General features: G+C 40.1%; 1 protein-coding gene across 6 annotated transcripts in view; it reads left to right on the top strand.

Annotated features, from left to right (window-relative positions):
- Window positions 1–20,131, top strand: part of Kat6b (lysine acetyltransferase 6B) — a 201,979-nt gene that overhangs the window by 130,965 nt on the left and 50,883 nt on the right. For 3 of the 6 annotated variants that reach the window (XM_029554448.1, XM_029554449.1, XM_008849903.3), the window contains exons 4-9: window positions 9,364–9,479; window positions 9,716–9,797; window positions 12,212–12,344; window positions 15,061–15,989; window positions 16,957–17,078; window positions 19,632–19,747. In XM_029554448.1, coding sequence (XP_029410308.1) covers window positions 9,364–9,479; window positions 9,716–9,797; window positions 12,212–12,344; window positions 15,061–15,989; window positions 16,957–17,078; window positions 19,632–19,747 — 1,498 coding nt within the window. The remainder of the gene's footprint in view (window positions 1–9,363; window positions 9,480–9,715; window positions 9,798–12,211; window positions 12,345–15,060; window positions 15,990–16,956; window positions 17,079–19,631; window positions 19,748–20,131) is intronic. The other 3 variants (XM_008849901.2, XM_029554450.1, XM_017802385.2) reach the window with 2 other exon arrangements.

The following is a 20,131-nucleotide window of genomic DNA, read 5'->3' as shown; positions in this document are numbered from 1 at the left end:
AAAAAAAAAAAGACGCCCCCCCCCATTTTTTTTTTTTTTAAGTTTTTATGTATATACATGTATTGCCTGCATATGTGTAAGTGAACCCATGTCGTGCAATGCCAGCAGAGGTCAGAAGATGGTGTCGGATACCCTTGAACTGTACTTATGGATAGTTGTTAACCTCCATGTGGGTGCCGAGAATTGAACCCAGGTCCTCTGCAAATGGAGTCAGTACTCAACTGCTGAGCCATCTCTCCAGCCCCCATATGTAACCTTTTTTTTTTTTTTTTCTTTTTTTTTTTTTTTGGTCTTTCTGAGACAGGGTCTCCCTATAGCCCCGGAACTCACTACATAGACCAGGCTGGCCTTGAACTCACAGAGATCAGCCTGCCTCTGCCTCCCGAGTACTGGGATTAAAGGCATGCACCATCACACCTGGCTACCTAACTTTTAAAATGCCAGAGTTGCCTGAGCTGAACTCCTAACTCCTAGTCTCAAGCAATCAACTGTCTCACCTTCCCAGTAGCTTGGACTACAGTCATGTCTAGATCATGGTAGAGAATTTTAAGATAAATACAACTAGAATCAGTTTGTTTTCTGTAGCCTGCCGTCTGCACACTGAGTCGAGTGTTTCAGGTTGTGACACCTACTAGTGGAATGTTATATTTCAGCCCAGCTCTGTGCCTGAATGAAAGGGACAGGATTCTAGAAATCTCAACAGTAGAAACAAGAAGTCATAAGGCATAAGAAATTCAGATTGCCTGGAATAAGGTAGGCAAGGTTGATTTGCAAGTCTGTTTTCCAAGCTAGGTATGTGGTGGTACATACCTTTAATCCCAGGTGAATCTGAGTTCAAGGCCAACCTGGTCTACATAGTGAGTTCCAGTCCAGCTGGGGCTGCAGGGAGACCTTGTCTCAAAAAGACCAAAAAAAAAGTCTGTTTTCCTGGCCAGTGTTTTTGATTAAGCGCGTAACTCTTGCCTAGGTTACATGTATACACACCCCAGCAGATAGAGTGGTGGGTACTAGATTCCTCCCCACCTTTGGTGCTAGGGATTATGCATGCTGGGCAAACACTATACTGCTCAGTTCTTATCCCCCAGCCCAAGATTTTAAAAAGTTCGTCTTTCTGGGTTGATATTTTGTTTTTCTCCCTAGTACTGAAATATTTTTTCTCAAAATATTATTTTAGCTAGAGAGATTGCTCAGTGGTTAAGAGCAAGAGCACTGGCTGCTCTTGCAGAGGACTGTACCAGGGTTTGGTTCCCAGCACCCACATGACAGCTAACAACCATCCATATCTCCATTTCCAGGGTATCTGACACCCTCTTCTGGCCTCTGTGGGCACCAAACATGTAGGTGGTGCACTCACATACACGCAGGCAAACACTCATACACATAAAAAATAAATAAATCTTTAAAAAAATTCATGACCAGCAGCTGGAGTTTTACCTTAGTGGTAAAACGTACTATGCACAAGGGTTCAAGTCCCAGCATCATAAACCAAAACCAAAAGGAGGATGAAGAAAAACAGCCTTGCAAAACCCTTAGCATACTCTCATGTAGTACAGTGGTTAAGAGTAAACTCAAGCCAGCGGAAACCCAGATCCTTTATCTCAAGCTCATTAATCATTCGAAGCCTCAATTCCTCTGGAGAGATTATAGCATGCACTTCTTGATAATCCAAGGAATCAAACAGCCAAGCACATGGCTTACAAGAGCTAGTAAGTAATGTACCATAAATGTCAGCCATTGTCATGATTGGGCATGCGTAAAGTTGTTCTCCTTGATCGCTGTAAGGAATTTCAAGTTTTGTTGCCATTTAAGAGAGCTGCTTGATGGGTAGATAGAGGAAATACTCCACACTGAGGAATGACGGGGCTGTGTAATGCCTTCGTCCTTATACAGAGGGTTTACTTAATGGGCCCTTTGTGGTTCAGCAGCTTCCAAGACTTGGCGAACAGGATTTACCTGGCCATGGAATCATGGACAGTGACAAAAGAGCACAGAAACATTATCTGTGTGTTCAGTTTAATAAATTTCAACCCTACAGTCTCCCTGTTCTAGGCTGGTCAGGTCCTGCCTCTCTCATCAGTCTGACTCTATATACTTTCTGGCTTTTCTCACAAGGCTCATTCTGAATGAATTATTCTTTTTTTAAATTAACTAGTCAGTTTAGTGGCATTCATTTATCTGGAGTTTACCTCTGGTGATTTTTAAGGTATATTTCAAAAACTGTTTCATTTCTTCAGTTATCTATTTATCTAGGCACCTAGATAGATTACAGAGGTACTTAAAGTATAGGAAGAAAAGTTCCCTTCACATATTCCCTTACCCATGGTTATACACTTACATGAGTTGGTGAGGAATCCAAGATTGTTATCTTCTGGATCATAAGTTCAAAGTCTCCCTCACAGGGTATCAAGGTGTAATTTTAAGCAGGTTGATCTCAGACTTTCTGATATAATCAATTTCCCCTGGTCTTTTCCAGATTGAAGACCTGCCAAGGAGAGAGGTTTGATCTTCTTTATACTTGAGGTCACTGAAAATTTCTTTCCTCTGAAGCTTATTTTTCCATTCATACTTCTTAGAATCAGGCTAGGGCTGCATAGGTGCATTGTTACATTTCCTCTCCTCAAATATGTTCTTTTATTTCCTAACAAATGGACAAGAATGAGTTAAGGGCTTCCTTAGCTGGATCATCTCAACCTCTGTCAGGGCAGAAAGCCAAGGCCTAGGGCCATTGTGTGTCTGTTAAGCATAGAGGATAGCATGGAGTGCCTCTCTAGACTCCACAGTGAGACACTGTGCTTGTGGAGTTTGCCTAATCTTCTTTGAGTATATTAGCCTGGGTTTGGCTACTTCATGGGGAAAGAACAAACAAAAAAACTATTGTCCCTTAACTCAGTGAAATGCTTTGTAGATATTGACGTCCTCTGGTAGATGAGACAAACATTCTGTGTTCTTTGTTTCTCTTTAAATTGAAGGGTCAAAGTAAAAATATGGTTAATTTTAGGGAGTGTTTTGGTCCTTGTAGTTTTAGTGTTATATTTTGACACCTCCAGTAATTATGAGGAAAACAGAACATTGAAGACCTCTGCACTGCCTCTGCAGTGCCCTGTGATGGTGGTGGTCCAGCAGTCCCAGTGGGATTAACAGTTGGGTTGGTACTCTGATTCATGTTGTGGAGATGGCTGCTTTCTCACGCTCAGAAGGACCTGTTTGGCAAATTGCGACTGTTTGTAAGGATCAAAGGCATCCTGAACGTAAAATAACTTTTGTGAAAAAATGTTCATAAGCAGTATAAAACCAGAAAAAGGAAATACAGATGTAGCCGTAAGGAAGATCATTCTTAAATGTGTTTCCCATATGCGCTTGATGCTTTTAGTCATCTCTATCTGAAGAACCATTTGCATGATGTCATGTTTGGACTGTGCTTAGCTTTCATAGATATAAGTAATAAACGTTTCCTTCTGCTTACATCATAGGGTAAGGCTAATTGGACTTCTCTGTTTTTTAGATGTCTGTGCTACAAATGATTGGGATTATTTTCTTTCCCTGCTAGAAGTTCTTTAAAAATATCAGTTAAGTTTCTGTAGAGTGAAACTGTGTGGTGAGGTATAGAAAGGGGTCTCAAACGTGGTATCTTTGGCCCTGGACTCCAGTTCTCTCTATTGCTGGCTGCATGACCACAGTTTTTTGATCTGTACAATGGGGAGGTTGTTAATGTCCATCCCCTGAATCCACAGGGCTGGCATAAGGGTAGTGAGATAGTCATGTGAAGATGATCAGTAATATGGCCAGCATGAAGGATTATCCTTGCTGCTCCTATGAATGTGAGAACTGTCAGATAGTCTTCAGGTCTGGAAATGTTAAAACTGAGAAGTGATTTCACTTGACTTTCATGGATCAGCCTCCTTTGAAATTAACACTGTTATATTCTCCTTGCCTCATTAAGGCCAAATTATCTTTAATTAGCTTCACATAAGTATTAGATATTATACCAAATGAAATTTTGTGTCGGCTGCTCAGATTGCTGGGTGGTTAAATCTTACTTACAGATGAGTTGTGTGCATGTGTGTTTTCAAATTAGCAAATCTAAGATAAGTGTACAGTTCAAAATTGCAGCATCGTACTAAGTGGAAACTCATTGAAACGGGAGGCAGCAGAAAGGCTGCTGTGCTGCAGCTGGGAGAGGGAGAAAACCCCTCTACAGTTCAGTACAGGAGCTGGAGTAGAGTATCAGTCTACCCCCAGGAACCTGAAGTCCCTCCTGGGTTCATCTGTACTCCTGAAAAAAAAAAATTACTGGAGGGAGCTGGTATAGTCTTTGGCTATATAAGTGGGTTTTTTTGTTGGTTGGTTGGTTGGTTGGTTTCTTTTTGAGACAGGGTCTTCCTGTAGCCCCAGCTGGCCTGGCACTTGCTATGTAGACCAGACTGGCTTGGATCTCACAGAGATCTGCCTGCCTCTGCCTCCTCAGAACTGGGACTAAAGGCTTGGGCCACCATGCCCAGCTGTCTATGTAAAATTTTCTTTTCTTTCTCTCTCTCTCTCTCTCTCTCTCTCTCTCTCTCTCTCTCTCTCTTTCTCTCTCTTTCTATGTGTCTATCTGTCTGTGTCTATGTGTCTTCTCTCTGCACTAGTTTCTTTTTTAAAATATTTTTTATTTATTATTTTTATTCTATGTGTGTGCGTGTATGTAGGTGAGTATACCCGTGTCCTGCATTGCCTGAGGAGGACAGAAGAAGCTGTTGGATCCCCTGGAACTGGAGTTATGGACAATTGTTAGCTGCCATGTGGGTCCTGGGATTTGAACCCAGAGGCCTCTTCTGCAAGAACAGTCAGTGTTTTTAACCACTGAACTATCTCTCCAGCCCCTGCACTAGTTTCTTAAGGTCATTGTGTGTATATGCCTCAAGGAGCAGTTGGAGCAGCTGGTTAGCTTCACAATGACTAGACACAGATTGAATCCTTGAACTGGAAAGGCGTCTTAACTAGTGAGTCTTCAAAGAAGAGGAAAGGGAACTTCCCCCCAAAATGAGGAATACTGGAAGAGGCCCTGGAGGAAGGGCAGCCCCACCCTACAGAAGCCCAAAGCAGGATTGAATGGTCCAGAATAGAAGGCAGGAAACAGAAATCTTGCTTCTAGACTGTTAGTTCACTAAAGTTGTGTTGTGTCACATTTCTGATTACTGTGGCCAGGTAACCTGAGTCAACTTAAGAGTCAGTGAGTTTGTCTTGGATCAGAGTTTCAGAGATTTTAGTCCATGAGCAGCTGCCTCCATTGCTTTGGGCTTTGGGGCCTGAGGTAAAGTTGAACATCAGTAGTGTGTGGAGGAGTCTGTGGGCCTTATGGCAAGAGCAGGTGCATGGGGCAGCTCCAGTAGAACTCATTGAGAGAAAAGGGGATGGCCTCCTTAAACCAAGATGGGAGTAGATGGGACCAGAGGAGGGCAGGTAGGGGAAGGCAACACACAGAGAAGAGCATAGTATATTCAGGAGAGAAGAGTTGATCAGTACTGATGTGCCAAATACAAGTTCATGATGTAGGGAGTTATATGATATGGGATAGAGTTAAGAGAATTCCAGTCTGCAAGGCAGCCTATATGAAAGTACTTGGATTTTTCCTAATAGTAATTGGTAGCCATGGAAAAATTCCATGATCAGATTTAAAAGTAACTTAGGCTATAGTAGAATAATTGATGAGAGAAAGGAAGGTCAAGATGAGATCTAGATTATTAAAAAGCAGATCTGTGTGGGTCTGATAGAGAAGAATAGGTATGTTAGGTTTCAGGATATGATTAGGAAGTATAATCAAAGTGTTTTTGGTGATTCCTTGATGTGAGATAGGAGAGTGGATGTCGGCACTGCCTGTAACTAAGTGTGCATGGTATGTCGTTTGCTGAAATGAGACCCTCCAGGAGAAGCAAGGTGTTTGTGTGCTGAGATTTGTTGTTAGTATTGTGGTGGTCCCTTTCCTTGTGGTGCTGAGCAATTCAGCACAGGCCTTGTGCATGGTAGGTAAGCACTCTACCACCAAGCTACATCTCCAACTCTTGGTTATTAAGAGCAGGGTTTCGCTGTGTAGCCTGTGCTGGCCTTAAACTTTCAGTCCTCCTGCCTCTGCTTCTGGGGTGCATTAATGCTAATTTTTGTTTAATGCTTGTCCATCTACAATATGACCTGAAAGGGTGGGAATCATGTCTATCTTCTCCCTCTTGTTTCTAGTGCTTATTTAATGTTAGCTGAATTAAGGGTACTTAGACACACTGCTCGTCAAATAGCCAGTCTGAGGGGCCTGCTATCTGAATCTTCCAGCTTCCTTTCTCTCCTTGTCTTGTGCATGCTAGGTAGGTACTGTACTATGGAGCTAATTTTACAGCTAGTACAAAAGTCTATCATAGGACTCAAGCAGCAGGACTGGGCTCTTTAAAAATCTTAAGGAAGAGGATCCATGCATCTCCTTGTCCATTTGGACTGTTGACAGGATTTAGTTCCTTGTGTTGTTGTAAGCCCCTTTCCTGGGTGACTGTCAGGTGAGCCCCCTTCCCAGCTGCTAGAAATACCTTTTGGCCTCCCTTCTTACATCTTGAAAGCCGGTCATGACAGGTAGACATCCTCACATGTTCTCAGCATCTCCTTTCCCACCCCATCTTTTAATTATATCTGCATCTGAAGAGTTGCTTTTACTACCTATTATGGGAACCAGGGCACAGACAGCTTCTAGGGCCATTATTCTATTTACTACAGCTTCTGTTTTTTTCTTCTCAAGTACTTCCTCCAAAAATAATTTCTATTCGTTGCGGTTCCTTTGGCACTTACTTAGTTTTAAGCCATTTTTCTTTGGTTTAAAATGATCAGAGACTCTGAATACTTCTTTGTCTGTATAACAATGAATGAATGAATGAATGAATGAATGAACGAATGAATGAACAAATGAACGAACACACACTGTGGCTCTCAGATCTGACAAACTGCTAGCTGCCATAGCAAAACTAGCTCTAGGAAGACAGTCATCATGAATTGTGTCAGCAGAGAGAACAAGAATTTTAGAGGAAATAGTTGAGTTTATGGAATGGCTAAGTAGGAGGTAAGGAGTGACATTATTGATTCCTGTTATCTCATGACTAGATTTGTAGCAATAAATCAAGACTCAGTTACAGTCTTTTGTCTTTCAAAGTTAGCTGTGAGAAAATAAAGTGGAAATTTCTTTTCATTGCTCAGCATCTTTTACAAAACCCTAGAAATTTAGAGCTTGAAGGCTCTTTAGCCAGTTCTCTAAACGAAATAAAGGGAAGATTGCTTCCTAAAAGGAAGATAGACGGAAGATTCTGGAATTTGATAGGGTAGCTTAAATAGTAGTAGTTTGAGATAATATTGCTTAAAGTGAGAGAAGCATTAAAAGGAAGAATGTTTCTTGCTTTGGATTGAAAATGCCTGAAATCTATTACTTTTCCAAATGCCTAATTATTAAAAAATCTCTATTACAGGCCATCTGTGGGAATAAATAGTAAGCTGTAATATGATGTGAATTACCATAGTTTCTGGATGCCAAGCTACAAAGTACAAAAGCAGATTTTAATGTAGAGAAAAATTCAGTGCATGAAATTGAGGTCATATGTGCCAGTGATGTATGACTTAGAGGAAGTAATAAAGGAGGGGGCCAGTAAATGGTATTTTTAAGCTGATAGGATTCATTTTAAGGGTGGAATTTAAATTGCTGTTCTTTAAAAGTTGAGTTTTGGTCTCCTCAGTAACGTGAAGGGTGAGCTGATCAAAGTGGCCTCCTCCCTCCCCCTTCTGAGGTTACTCTTCCAGGGACAAGTAAGCTGCTTTTGTTTGCCATTCTTGAGCACAGAGAGGTGATTGATCCCATTTTTATATATTTAAACCCTTTTCTCTCATTCATTTGAATGAGAGTGGTATCAGAGGTTAGCTGCATCTGCCTGGCTGTTTCTCCTGCCTCAAGTTGCAATCAATTGACAGTGTTTGATTTCCTGAACATCTTAGATACAAATGTTTAGTTTTTTATTTTTAAGAGCCAGGAATTGTGTAGTTTTATTAACAGTATTGATGATTGATTTTGAATGTTTTTACTTCAAAAAGGCAAATCTCCTGGTGGGTGGATTTTATGAAGCACCTGTGAAGCTTTAGGGAGGAGGACCTTTTTGGCAGCAACCCAAAATACATATTTAAACAATGAAGCTGCCACAGTCAGGAAATTATAAAACAGTTTTGAAATTGCAGAATCTGCTTTTTTTTTTTTATTACCCCTCGGGTTTCTTTTGCAACTTGGTTTATAAGTTCTTTCACGTGGGATTTACTAATGTTCTTACTATTTAAAGATCAGATTTTTTTTAAAAAATCAAGTTTAGAGACCTCCTCAGGGTTATGTGATAAAAGACCATTAGTGTTTAAACTGAATTGATTTCCAGAACTGAGGCTCACAGTCTCCAAACTTGTAGGGAGGAATCCCTTACTCATGGAAGCCAGGTGTCCAGCATCGTTCTATGGAGACACTGATATGTAGTGCCTGGAACTCTACATTAAAAAGTGCCTGGAACTGTGTAGAGTAGCTCAGTGCTCAAGAAAAGGAAGGAAACTAGCTGAAGGAGTACATCTTGCTTTAGTCCATTTTGCCTGAAATTTGTCCTCCTCATAGCTATCTCAAATTTACTGCTTGTTCTCCTCCTTACAGAATGGAAACTCAGTGACCCAGGGACAAAATGGCGGTGGGATCTTCCTGTTCTGTCTCAGCAAAGGGATGCTCTTTGTGTACTATTGAATGAGTGAATGAATTAAGACACTTACAGTTATAGCATATTAAGCAGCTCCAGCTGTTTGTTGAGGGGGTATCTTGTTACTTAGTCCAGGCTGGCCTCAGACTCTCAGTTCTCCTGCCTCAAATTATTCTCAAGTTCTGTGATAACAGGTGTGTACCACCATGCTCAACTACTTTCTCATTTAGCCCTTTTTTTTTAAACCTTAGATGATTCATCACACAGAGAGCAATTGTTTGACTTTGGGTACCACCGATACAGTATAGTGAGCAGATGGTGCTTGGTAAAGATGGAGAGGATACCAACAGAACACCCATTTTCTTTAAGTTCCCTAAGACTAATGGTTGGAATACAGATAAATTTTGAAATTTGTCTCAGGGAAAGCATTTACACAGTCATTCTTTTACATACAGGGAAAGAAGATGAAAAATCAGAGAAAAGGAAGTCGGTACAATTCAGATTCTCTGATCTTGTCTTCTCAGGTTCCTAGGCCTCATTGGTTGGCATCACAGCTATCCATTAAATACAGGGAAAAGGAGTTAAAAATCACACAAGTCTAGGCACTATTCCATAAAGCAATTGTGTTTTATTCTTATAGGACACCCATCCTGCTTGAAATTTTGTCCCGAGTTAACTACAAATGTAAAGGCCTTAAGGTGGCAGTGCATCGAGTGCAAGACGTGCAGTGCATGTAGGATCCAAGGAAAGAATGCGGTAAGTTCATCTTATCGGCCCTTCTCCAGGAAACTGAGTCTCAGCACCCAGGCTGTCCTCTGCAGAGAATGCTTCTATTGTCTATTTAAATGTTAAATATTTGTTTTGTCAAACAAAAGTGGAAAATTGATGCTCCTTGCTTACTTGTCGTTATTGTGACTCTGGTAACATGAGACTATTTGGAGATCTACAGTTGGTTTTCAGTCTCAATTACTCTCCAATATGTTATATTACAGGATAATATGCTTTTTTGTGATTCCTGTGATAGAGGATTCCATATGGAGTGCTGTGACCCACCACTTTCCAGAATGCCAAAAGGTGAACTTTTAAACCATATTAAAAATGTAGGCTTTTGGAATGTAGTTCAGTAGTACAATGTTTGTCTAGCATGTGTGAGGTCCTAAGTTTAATTCCCAGTACTTTAAAAAAGGAAAAAGAAGGTAGTTTATTACTTACTTGTTAGTCTTATTCTGATGTCTGGGAGTCCCCTACCTCCACCTGTATGTTCTTGCAGATTCTGGATAGAAAAAGTATAAAAGCATTTAGTTTGGGGGGGTTTTAGATATATAAAATACTCTAATTTTGACCTAGGAATGAGAAAAAGTCTCTCTTGCCCCCAAACAACTCCCTTATTAAATAAGTTTGGATTTTATATCAGAACTCCCTCTGTATTATCCCAATACATTTAAAGATAATTAATTTTTTACTTTCGAAATTCAGGATGACGCTGATGACTTCAGAGTGCTTCATGAGGAAGCCATCACTGTTTTGGGCTGTTAGTTGATATTTCAAACATGAGCATCTAAATTATCTTGTAACTGGTATAACGTGGAGTTTTCTTCTGTGTTTATTATGGAAGACAGCTAAGCCCAGCTCTTCCCCTGCCCTCTCAGTTTTGTAGTATTTAAAAGTGAGCTTACCTTTTTATTGTAGAATATGTGTATTTACATTGTGGAAAGTATAGAAAATACAAACATAAAGAAAAATCATTTGGAAAAACTTTCCCTGCCTCTGCAAAGGAACACCAGGGCATGTTCATATAACCTTAAGTTTCTTCCCTCCTCAATAATAGATTGTAAGCATTCACATATCATTGCTTGTTCTCATAAACATGGTTTTAAAGAGTTATGCAAAGCATTGTGTAGAGAAGGGGTTCTAAACCTGCTGACTTTGGGCCACAAATAAGCGTTGGTTGTACTTTTAAAATTCAAACTTGAGCTATCTAGGGTGGGCCCGCCTGCTTTACTTTGCTGTCCTCACTGTCCCTCCTGTCGTGTATGATTTGCTTTAGTCACACAATCTAGGTGCTTCCTGAGGGTGTTTCATTTTGCAGCCTCATGTATAAATGAACCATGACTGATTTAATTAACCAATTCTCTATGATAGATCTTTCAGTATTGCCATTTTCCCCCCACTCACAATTATTTCTTTAAGATAAATTCCCTGCATTAAAGGCCACATACTTGAAAGGCCGTATGAGTTTTTAGACTGACCATCAGTGTATGGGAATATTTTTTTCCCCTGTGTTTTTTGTTTGGTTTGGTTTTGGCTTGGTCTTTTTGAGACAGGGTCTCCCTGTAGTCCCAGCTGGCCTGGAACTCACTATGTAGACCATGCTGGCCTGGAACTCACAGAGATCAGCCTGCCTCTGCTTCCTGAGTGCCTAAAGGCGTGTGCCACCACACCTGGCGCAGACCATTTTTAATGGTAGTCAAATTCATGATAGTACTTAGAGCTTCAGTTTAGATTACCTGGTATTTGTAACATTTTATTTTTTACATAGTTTTCTTTACCTAGATTTTTGTTTTTGTGCTCCCCCCCCCAAGGAAATTATATTTTACTAGGGAGCTAGTTGTACATCAGGCTTTTTGTTGTTGTTAAAGTTTCTTTTTTTAAAATTAGTGTACAGAATTTTTGTAGCTGGATGTGATGGTTTATGCCCAAAATCTCAGCATTGGCCTATAACCCCAGCCTTCAAGAGCCTGAGGCAGGAAGATCAGTAGTAGTTCAAGGCCAGGCTGTAAGAAACCTGGTCTCACAGAGAGACAGAGAGAGAAGAAAGATGCATTTTTGTGAAGAATAGGAAATAGATATTTTCCTTCCAGATAGTTTAGTTTGTTGACTCTTTCCATCTTTCCCTTCTGATTTGAATTGGACCTTTTTGATGTGCTAAGCTTATCTGCAGTGTTCGGTTCTTCTGGTTTTTCAGTTGACCTGTTTCTAAGTGCCAGATGTATAATTTCAATTATTATAATTCCAGAGTACTTGATATGTTTTAATTTTAAAATTCTAGTTCATAATTCATAATCATACAAATCTTATACTGATAATCATTTTTAGTGTTGGAAATTACCAGAAGGGATTGATAAAACAAGCAAAAATAATTTTTTCCCATGGAAATTTCAAAGACTGATTGACTTGAAAATGTTTTTGCCAGGTGAAAAAATAACACCTGACAGAGGTTCCATGTGTGATTGTGTGGTGGTAGGAGACTTAGTGACAGTGGGAACCGCTTTAGGGAAGAGTTCTGACATAGGGGCGGCCTCTGTTCTCCCCACGTGGAATCTTAGCTGTGGCCTCTGAGAAGAATGGCAGAGGGAGCGGCCACCTTTCTAGAATAACGTTCTCCATGCAAACACCTTCAGGCAGCTTACTACAGCTACAGATTTAGATTTACTATCTTCTTCTTAAGTGAAACATTAAAATATTTTTTCATATATATATTAATTCAGGGATGTGGATTTGCCAAGTCTGCAGACCAAAGAAAAAGGGAAGAAAACTACTTCATGAGAAAGCTGCGCAAATAAAACGACGATATGCAAAACCCATTGGACGACCGAAAAATAAATTAAAGCAACGATTGTTGTAGGTTGAGATCTTATTAAAAGAAACCTTTCGTGTTGTGCTTTAAAGATGTAGGTGATTGTAACCCCCTCAGATTTTGTTAGGGTTTTTTAGCATAATTTTTCTAAACTCAAAGAATGAGGACTCTTTGTCCTTTTGTATGAGCAGTGGGATTTTTTTTCCCCCAAAATAACATTTTTTAATTTCAATTGGCATTTTGGGGTTTTGTCTTGGCAGTAGCTCTGATACTCAGTGACGTAGTTCAAGCAGCAAGATGGAAAGAATGCCAACCTCCAACTTGGTCAGCCTGCTTTATTGCTGGCTAAGTGTTAGAGCAGCTACATGTGAATGCAGGTTTTTACAGCAGAGGTTAATGTGTCCATGTCATAGAGAATCTCTTTCATCCTCCAGGTAACATTTTAGGAAAATGCCTATCCCTTTTAATATAATATTACTGCTTTTTAGGGTCCCCCCCCCCAAATTAATAGCTTCTGAGAAACCTGCAGATGACTCTTTGTCCTCAAAGAGTTACATAGATCTTTTTGCAGGTGCAGATGTATGCAAAAATAGAGGTAATATATTTGTTGCAGTGGCCTAAGATCTAGTATGATACCCGTATTTCCACTGCCCTGTTGTCATATAATTGTCAATAAAACCCAGTTGAGAAAAGTTAAAGTGAAATGAATATATATTAACCTATATAGAGTATAGATTTGGTTATCAGTATTCAGCAAGGAATATACAAATGAATTTACCCAACTTACGTATCTTTAGCCATTGTACCAATAAGTTATCAGGCTCTCTATAGGCTTAGTGAAAGGGGCACTGTGGTTTAGAAATGAATAGGTACTTTACCCCCGCCTTGAACAAACACTGTGAATCTTACTACATTATTCTTTTTTCCCCTTATTTTACCTGAAGTAGTTCACTATATTATGTACTGTCAGAAAAATAGTACCCTTCTGTACTTTATCTCCCAAAGGAGAAATAGAAAGTACAGGCTCCTTTCTAGAGTTTTCTATGAAACTTAATGAAAGCCCTTTAACCAATAGGGTATATAGACATTTTTAAATGAAGTTTTTTATTGTTAATTTCTAGAACCAAACATAAAACATTTATGAATAAAATCTTTCATTTTAGTATCATTTGACATAGAAATTACATGGGTTTTCTTTTTTTTTTTTTCTTTTTTTTTCATTCATCCTGAATAAGCATTGTTCTCAGAATGAGACTGTGTCCTCAGGGCCCAATTTTAAAAAACAAATTAGGATATAAACTTTCTAAACAAAGGACACAGCTGAAAATTGCATCTGGCACTGATCCCAACTTTTTGTTTGTCCAAAATTGTCCTTTGAGCCTAGGAATTTTTAAGGCAGTCTAGGGAGATTTTCTTTTTACATGCTTTATAAGCATGTTATCCTTTCTGGGCAATCGATTCCAGATTCAGCCCCAACACATTTTAGTCTGGAAAAGTTGTTTGTTGGTAACCATCAGTATGTACTTTAGTGATACCAGATACCTCCAGTGTTCACTGATTTGGCTGGAGCAGTTGGTGCCAGGCAAAGTCCTGGCCATTGAGCCACCTCAGGTGAACCTGATAGAAATTGGTTCATTAAATCTCTGTGTACAAGATATCCACTGAAATGTGTTTTATTTGTAATTACTCAAGGTGTTTTGGTAATTCGGTATCATACCATTTTCAGGCTTCCATTTCTCCATTATTAGCCTTCAGCTAAATTGACAGTTTTGAGCCTCAGCATTGTCATAATCATATGCAAATGTTTCTATTGTATAAATTTCCACTGCAAAATGGGTAGCTTCCAAAGCCCTGGCCTGAGGTGCAAGTCAGCTGCCGTTCATGTAGGCAGCTGTGTTTGTGGAGTGACCTCCTACAGCAATATGGCCAGAACCCAGCATCACACGAAGTGAAATGTCAGTCAAAACTAGGGGCAGAGATTCTGCTGCCAAGTGTCTGATGATGACCATGGTAAATGTGCTGCTTCTTCACCAGACTTTCCATGTCATGTCCGACCTGCTGTAGCTTTCCTTTAATCATATCTTCAGTTTTTTTTTTTGTTTTTTTTTTTTGCTATTGTTGTCCTTTCTTCAGCAATATTTTATGCTATAATTAACTGTCTTCTCTCCTAGGAGAGTATTATTAGCTATTTTATCATCCTGAGCATAAACTGCTGAGAAGAGGATTTAAAATTTTTTTCCTTTTTTTAGTACAAATTTCTAGACATACTTGAATTGTATTTGTGTAAATTTCCAAACTGAGTTAAAAATTGCTTTTAACTAGGCTTATTCTTTTGCTTCAGGATCACACATAGGACCTGCTTCCTCTAATTCTTTAAAAAGGACACGTCAGAAAATCACAATTACTTGTGATAACACAGGGTTGCCTTATTTTTGTTTACTTATAATGAAAGTATTGGATGTTCTTCATTATCTGCATAATTTTCCTTTCCTATACTGCCCTTGGGTCCACATAGATTCTCCTAGTACCTGCTGGTTAGGCCCTGGGAGAATCACAACATGCAAATGTAGTTCTGTTACCCTCTCCAACAGAGAAACATCTAGGTGGTGGCACACATACAAAAACCATTCTTGAAGTTGCCAGTTCATTTTCTTAGGCTCAAGCACATTGAAAATGCATCTAGTTTCTATAGATTTGTTTTTAGATACCTTTCTAATTCTATTCTTAAATGCTGATACTATTCTCTAAATTTTTGCCTAGGTCTGTAACCAGTGATGAAGGATCCATGAATGCATTCACAGGAAGGGGGTCACCTGGTAGGGGTCAAAAGACTAAAGTCTGTACCACACCTTCATCTGGTCATGCTGCATCTGGGAAGGACTCAAGCAGCAGATTGGCTGTTACAGACCCCACTCGGCCTGGTGCCACCACCAAAATCACCACCACCTCCACCTACATTTCTGCCTCTACACTTAAAGTTAACAAGAAAACCAAAGGGCTCATTGATGGCCTTACTAAGTTTTTTACACCATCACCTGATGGTCGCAGATCACGAGGTGAAATAATAGACTTTTCAAAGCACTATCGTCCAAGGAAAAAGGTCTCTCAGAAACAGTCATGCACTTCTCATGTGTTGGCTACAGGTACCACACAAAAGTTAAAACCTCCACCTTCTTCACTTCCGCCCCCAACCCCCATCTCTGGTCAGAGTCCCAGTTCACAAAAGTCCAGCACTTCCACCTCTTCTACCTCTACCCAGAGCTCTTCCAGCCAGTCCAGTGTGCCCTCCTTTAGCAGTCTGACTCACAACAGCCAGCTGAAGGCACTCTTTGATGGACTTTCTCATATCTATACCACTCAGGGACAGTCTCGAAAAAAGGGACACCCAAGTTATGCACCACCCAAACGTATGCGTCGTAAAACTGAATTTTCTTCCACGGCAAAATCTAAAGCCCATTTCTTTGGAAAAAGAGATATTAGAAGTAGGTTGCTTTCTCGCTCCTCCTCTAGCTGGGCGATGACTAGAGGATGTATTTTTAAAGCAATTGCTCACTTCAAGCGAACAACTTTTCTTAAAAAGCACAGGATGCTAGGCAGATTAAAATATAAAGTGACCCCTCAGATGGGGACCCCCTCACCAGGGAAGGGGAGCTTGGCAGACGGAAGGATTAAACCTGATCAGGATGATGGTAAGCAAAAGGTCAAAGCTCCAACCAAATCTGCGCCTCGTCCCTTTCTCCTGAACCCCTGAAAGAAAAAGAAAAAAAGCAATCACTTCCTATTTGTCACATAGGTTCTAGCTCTTTCTCTGTTTTCACTTCACTTTCATACAGAAGCAGTGAAACTTTGACCTTTTTCTGATGCTGACTAAACCTCCAAAATTTTATTTTTCCAACTAATACTCTCCCACCTTTTATTACGTATTTCCATTTGTAGTGACACTAGGAACCCCTAGGTGCCTTCATAGCGTGGCTTCTGGCTTTGTAGTCCCGCATGAGCAGCCACTGTCGTGCTTCTGCATGCTCTGTGGCCAGGGCCGCCCAGGCACGTGCTGCCAGCGGGGTGTTTGAGCTCTGCATCTCCCTCTGCTCCATTGCTTTCTCATGACAAGGTTCATCCTGCTTCCGTCTCCACAGAGCCTGATCTGTGATTCTGTGAAGTGTGCATTTGGGTTTGAGTGTGTCTGTGTGTGTTATCTACCTTAGGGAGGAAACCGATTTCAGAATTTCATGGAACAAATTGGGCCCCGTACATTTGCTACCCTTTATACAACAAAAAGCCAAAATATGTCATTTGGACAAAGTAGTAGATTCTATGATGTCAAAGCTGATTGTAGGAATGCTATAACTAAATATTGATACAGCTTCTGATCTTGGTTGAAAATATGATTTTGCTTTGTATTGCACTTATTTTCCCTCATTTGTTTTAACTTATGAAAAGATGACACAATATAGTCAAATAAAAATTTGGTTATAGTAGCTAAAGAATTGCTGCTGGATCTATGAGCAGTACTTAGCTGTACAAGCTCATAAACTCAGAATGGAAGAAGAGATCCCTGTTTGCCCACTGTGCTAAGCTGGTGCCACTTTGGTAATATACACTGGTCGCCTGTGACTCAAGTCAGTGAATACACTTTCTGCTGGTTTTAAATGACAGATACTGAAATTAAAATAAGCATCAAACAAGAAAGTACAGATGTAAATGTGATTGGAAACAAGGATGTTGTAACCGAAGAGGATCTGGATGTTTTTAAGCAGGCCCAGGAACTGTCTTGGGAGGTAAGGCCTAGATACCACATTATAGGAACAGGAGTTGCATGTGACTTCTAACTATTACTGTGAGGTTACCATGTGATTTTACAGAGCATCCCCTCCATGGCCTTTGTAATTCTGTAACTCTTATGCCCATCTTTTTAACTGTAAGCAAAAACTGTAGAAATAATTCTTTTAAAAGTTGGAAAGGGAGCTAGAGAGATAACTGAGCGGTTAAGAGCACTGGCTGCTCTTGTAGAGGACCCAAGTTCGGTTCCCAACACTATAACTCTAATTCCAGGGGATCTGACGCCCTTTTCTGACCTCCACCAGCATTGCACATCAAAGATGTACTTAGATACATGCAAGCATTAACACCTCATACACATAAAAAATAAAAATGATAATTATTTTAGAAGTAGGAAAGGACTCTGCTAGTCTCTCAAAATAAACAAGAGTAGCACAAGACAGATTTTAAAAATAGAAATTATGGGCCAGCAAGTGAGTACAAAGCATTTGATGTACAAGCCTGACAACCTACGTTTGATCCCCAGAACCATGGTGGGAGGAGAGAACCAACTCCCAAAAGTTGTTCTCTGACCTCCACAAATAGGTGCCGCACAGTACATGCATGCACATAACACACAAAATGAATAAGGGCCGGGCGCGGTGGCGCATGCTTTTAATCCCAGGCAGAGGCAGGCGGATCTCTGTGAGTTCAAGGCCAACTTGGTCTACATAGTGAGTTCCCAGACAGCTGGGGCTATAGAGAGACCCTGTCTCAAAAAATCAGGTGTGGGGGTGTACGCCTTTAATCCCAGTCCTCGGGAGGCAGAGGCAGGCAGATCTCTGTGAGTTCAAGGCCAACTTGGTCTACATAGTGAGTTTTAGGGTAGCTGGGGCTACAGAGAGACTCTGTCTCAAAAAAAAAAAAAAAAAAAAAAAAAAAGACCAAAAAATAAAACAAAATGAATACGATGTAATTAAAAAGATGTTTCCAGGCTGGGCGTGGTGGCTCACACCTTTAATCCCAGCACCTGGGAGGCAGAGGCAGGACAGCTGGGGCTACAGGGAGACCCTGTCTCAAAAAGACCAAAAAACAAAACAAAACAAAAAAAAGATGTTTCCAACAATTTTTGTTAATTTTTGCCTGAACTTGGAAAAAAATTATTTAAAATTATTACCAAAAAGAACATCATTTTTCCGTTTACCGTTGCTTCTTCCCACACAGATGGCCAGCCATATGAAAAATGTGTCATTTTTTTAACTCTTCAGCATTGATGAAAGCAATATTGTGTTGAAAGCAATATCAATTGAAGTCATCTTTATTTCTACTGTCTAAAAGTAATTTCTCTAAATGATTCCTTTTAAAATGTCATCTGTGCTTCAGTTACTGTCACTGAAACAGTGTTAACCAAATTACTAAAGTTCTCAAAGCAAAATTTATTAGGAATTGCAGATTGTTTATATCAGTAAACTACATTAAATGTGTGACCAGTGTGACCAGGTCCCTGCCCTGCCTCTCTTCACTTTAAGGGGGTAGTGCTGTCTCTTGTAGGCTTGCAAGCTTTATTTTTAGCAACAGCCAGTCAGGCTAAAGACTTCTGATGGTTTTTATACGAGGAACCATTGGACATTTCATTCCTTATTTTGCCCATAACAGCGTGCCTTGTGTTTGTTTTCCTTTAGCTAAGATGAATGTGAAATTTTGGCAGGGAGGTATGGGCTAAGGGGTAAGGTGAGGGGACTATGATGGTGGCTTCATCTGGTATCATGTATAAAGGTAATAATGAATATAAAGCCCTTTCATTCCAACATGGTAAAGACTAGTTTTATCATTATGAAATGTATGTGGGCACATGTGTGCTGGTGCCACAGCTTACATGTGGAGGTCATAGGACAACTTATGGGAGTTCTCTTTTTCCACTATGTGCCTTCCAGGGCTTGAGCTCAGATTGATCAATCAGGCTTGGTGTCAAGCATATTTACCTGTTGAGGCAAAAACCTTTCTGGCTCCAAACCTAGTTTGTTTTTTTTTTTTATTAGCCAGAAGTATTTCTTTTTGTGTGTGTCAGGCTCTATACTAGACACTGAGGCTCCCACAATAAATCAGTCAGGCAAACTTGTCGGCCTCATACATGTAGCTCACTACATGGGAGGAGGAGTGATGAATACTCCACTGCACACTGCACAGTTGATTACTTACTTATAGTGGGCTGAGTATAGCTTAGTACAGGAACGGGGAGCTAGCTATCACGTGTATAATAATAATTACAAACAGATTGTTAAATTTAATTCTATAGACCTTGAGTCTGTTTGAGTCATATTTATTACCCATCTTTGTCATAATTGTTAGGATAGTCTGCTTTTCTATGAATTATATACAAAGATGCTTTTTTCATGGGGGGGGCTATAGTGTGTTTTAACATGAAAATTCATGATTAAGATCAGTGTTCTGGTTTTGATAGGTGTGGATAGCCTCAAATGGAAAAAAAACTACGTAAGTGAAATATACCCTTTCCTTGGTCTCTTGATGCTTGCATTTTTTCATAATTTTTTATTGTTGTTTTTCTTTATTAGAAAATAGAGTGTGAAAGTGGAGTGGAAGACTGTGGTCGGTACCCTTCAGTAATAGAATTTGGAAAATATGAAATCCAAACCTGGTACTCCTCGCCTTACCCACAGGAATATGCAAGGTAACAGAATGATCCTAGCAGGCCACTTGTGAAGGAAAGGAAGATCCTGAATTCTAAAGTAGGAATTAAATGATTTTGAGATAAAAGTTTTGGGGGGCTGTGCATGTAGCTCTGTTGGTAGAGTGCTTGCCTAACATGCATGAGTTCCTGGGCTCTATCCCCTAATACCACATAAAACAGGGTGTGGTGGTGGACCCCTGTGACCCTGGCACTTGGGAGGTAGAAGCTGGAAGATTAGAAGTTGAAGGTCATCCTTGGCCTTACCTAGTGAGTTCAATGCCAGACTGGATATGAATAAATAATAAATAAACATTGGTAGTTAAAAGCGTTTCCTGTAGCCCGGGCATGGTGGCACATGCCTTTAATCCCAGCACTTGGGAGGCA

The sequence above is a fragment of the Nannospalax galili genome, unplaced genomic scaffold (genome assembly GCF_000622305.1).
Source record: "Nannospalax galili isolate Female #2095 unplaced genomic scaffold, S.galili_v1.0 scaffold83, whole genome shotgun sequence".
Lineage (NCBI taxonomy): Eukaryota > Metazoa > Chordata > Mammalia > Rodentia > Spalacidae > Nannospalax > Nannospalax galili.
The sequence above is the reverse complement of the archived record's forward strand: the minus strand, read 5'-3'. Positions and strand labels throughout refer to the sequence as shown.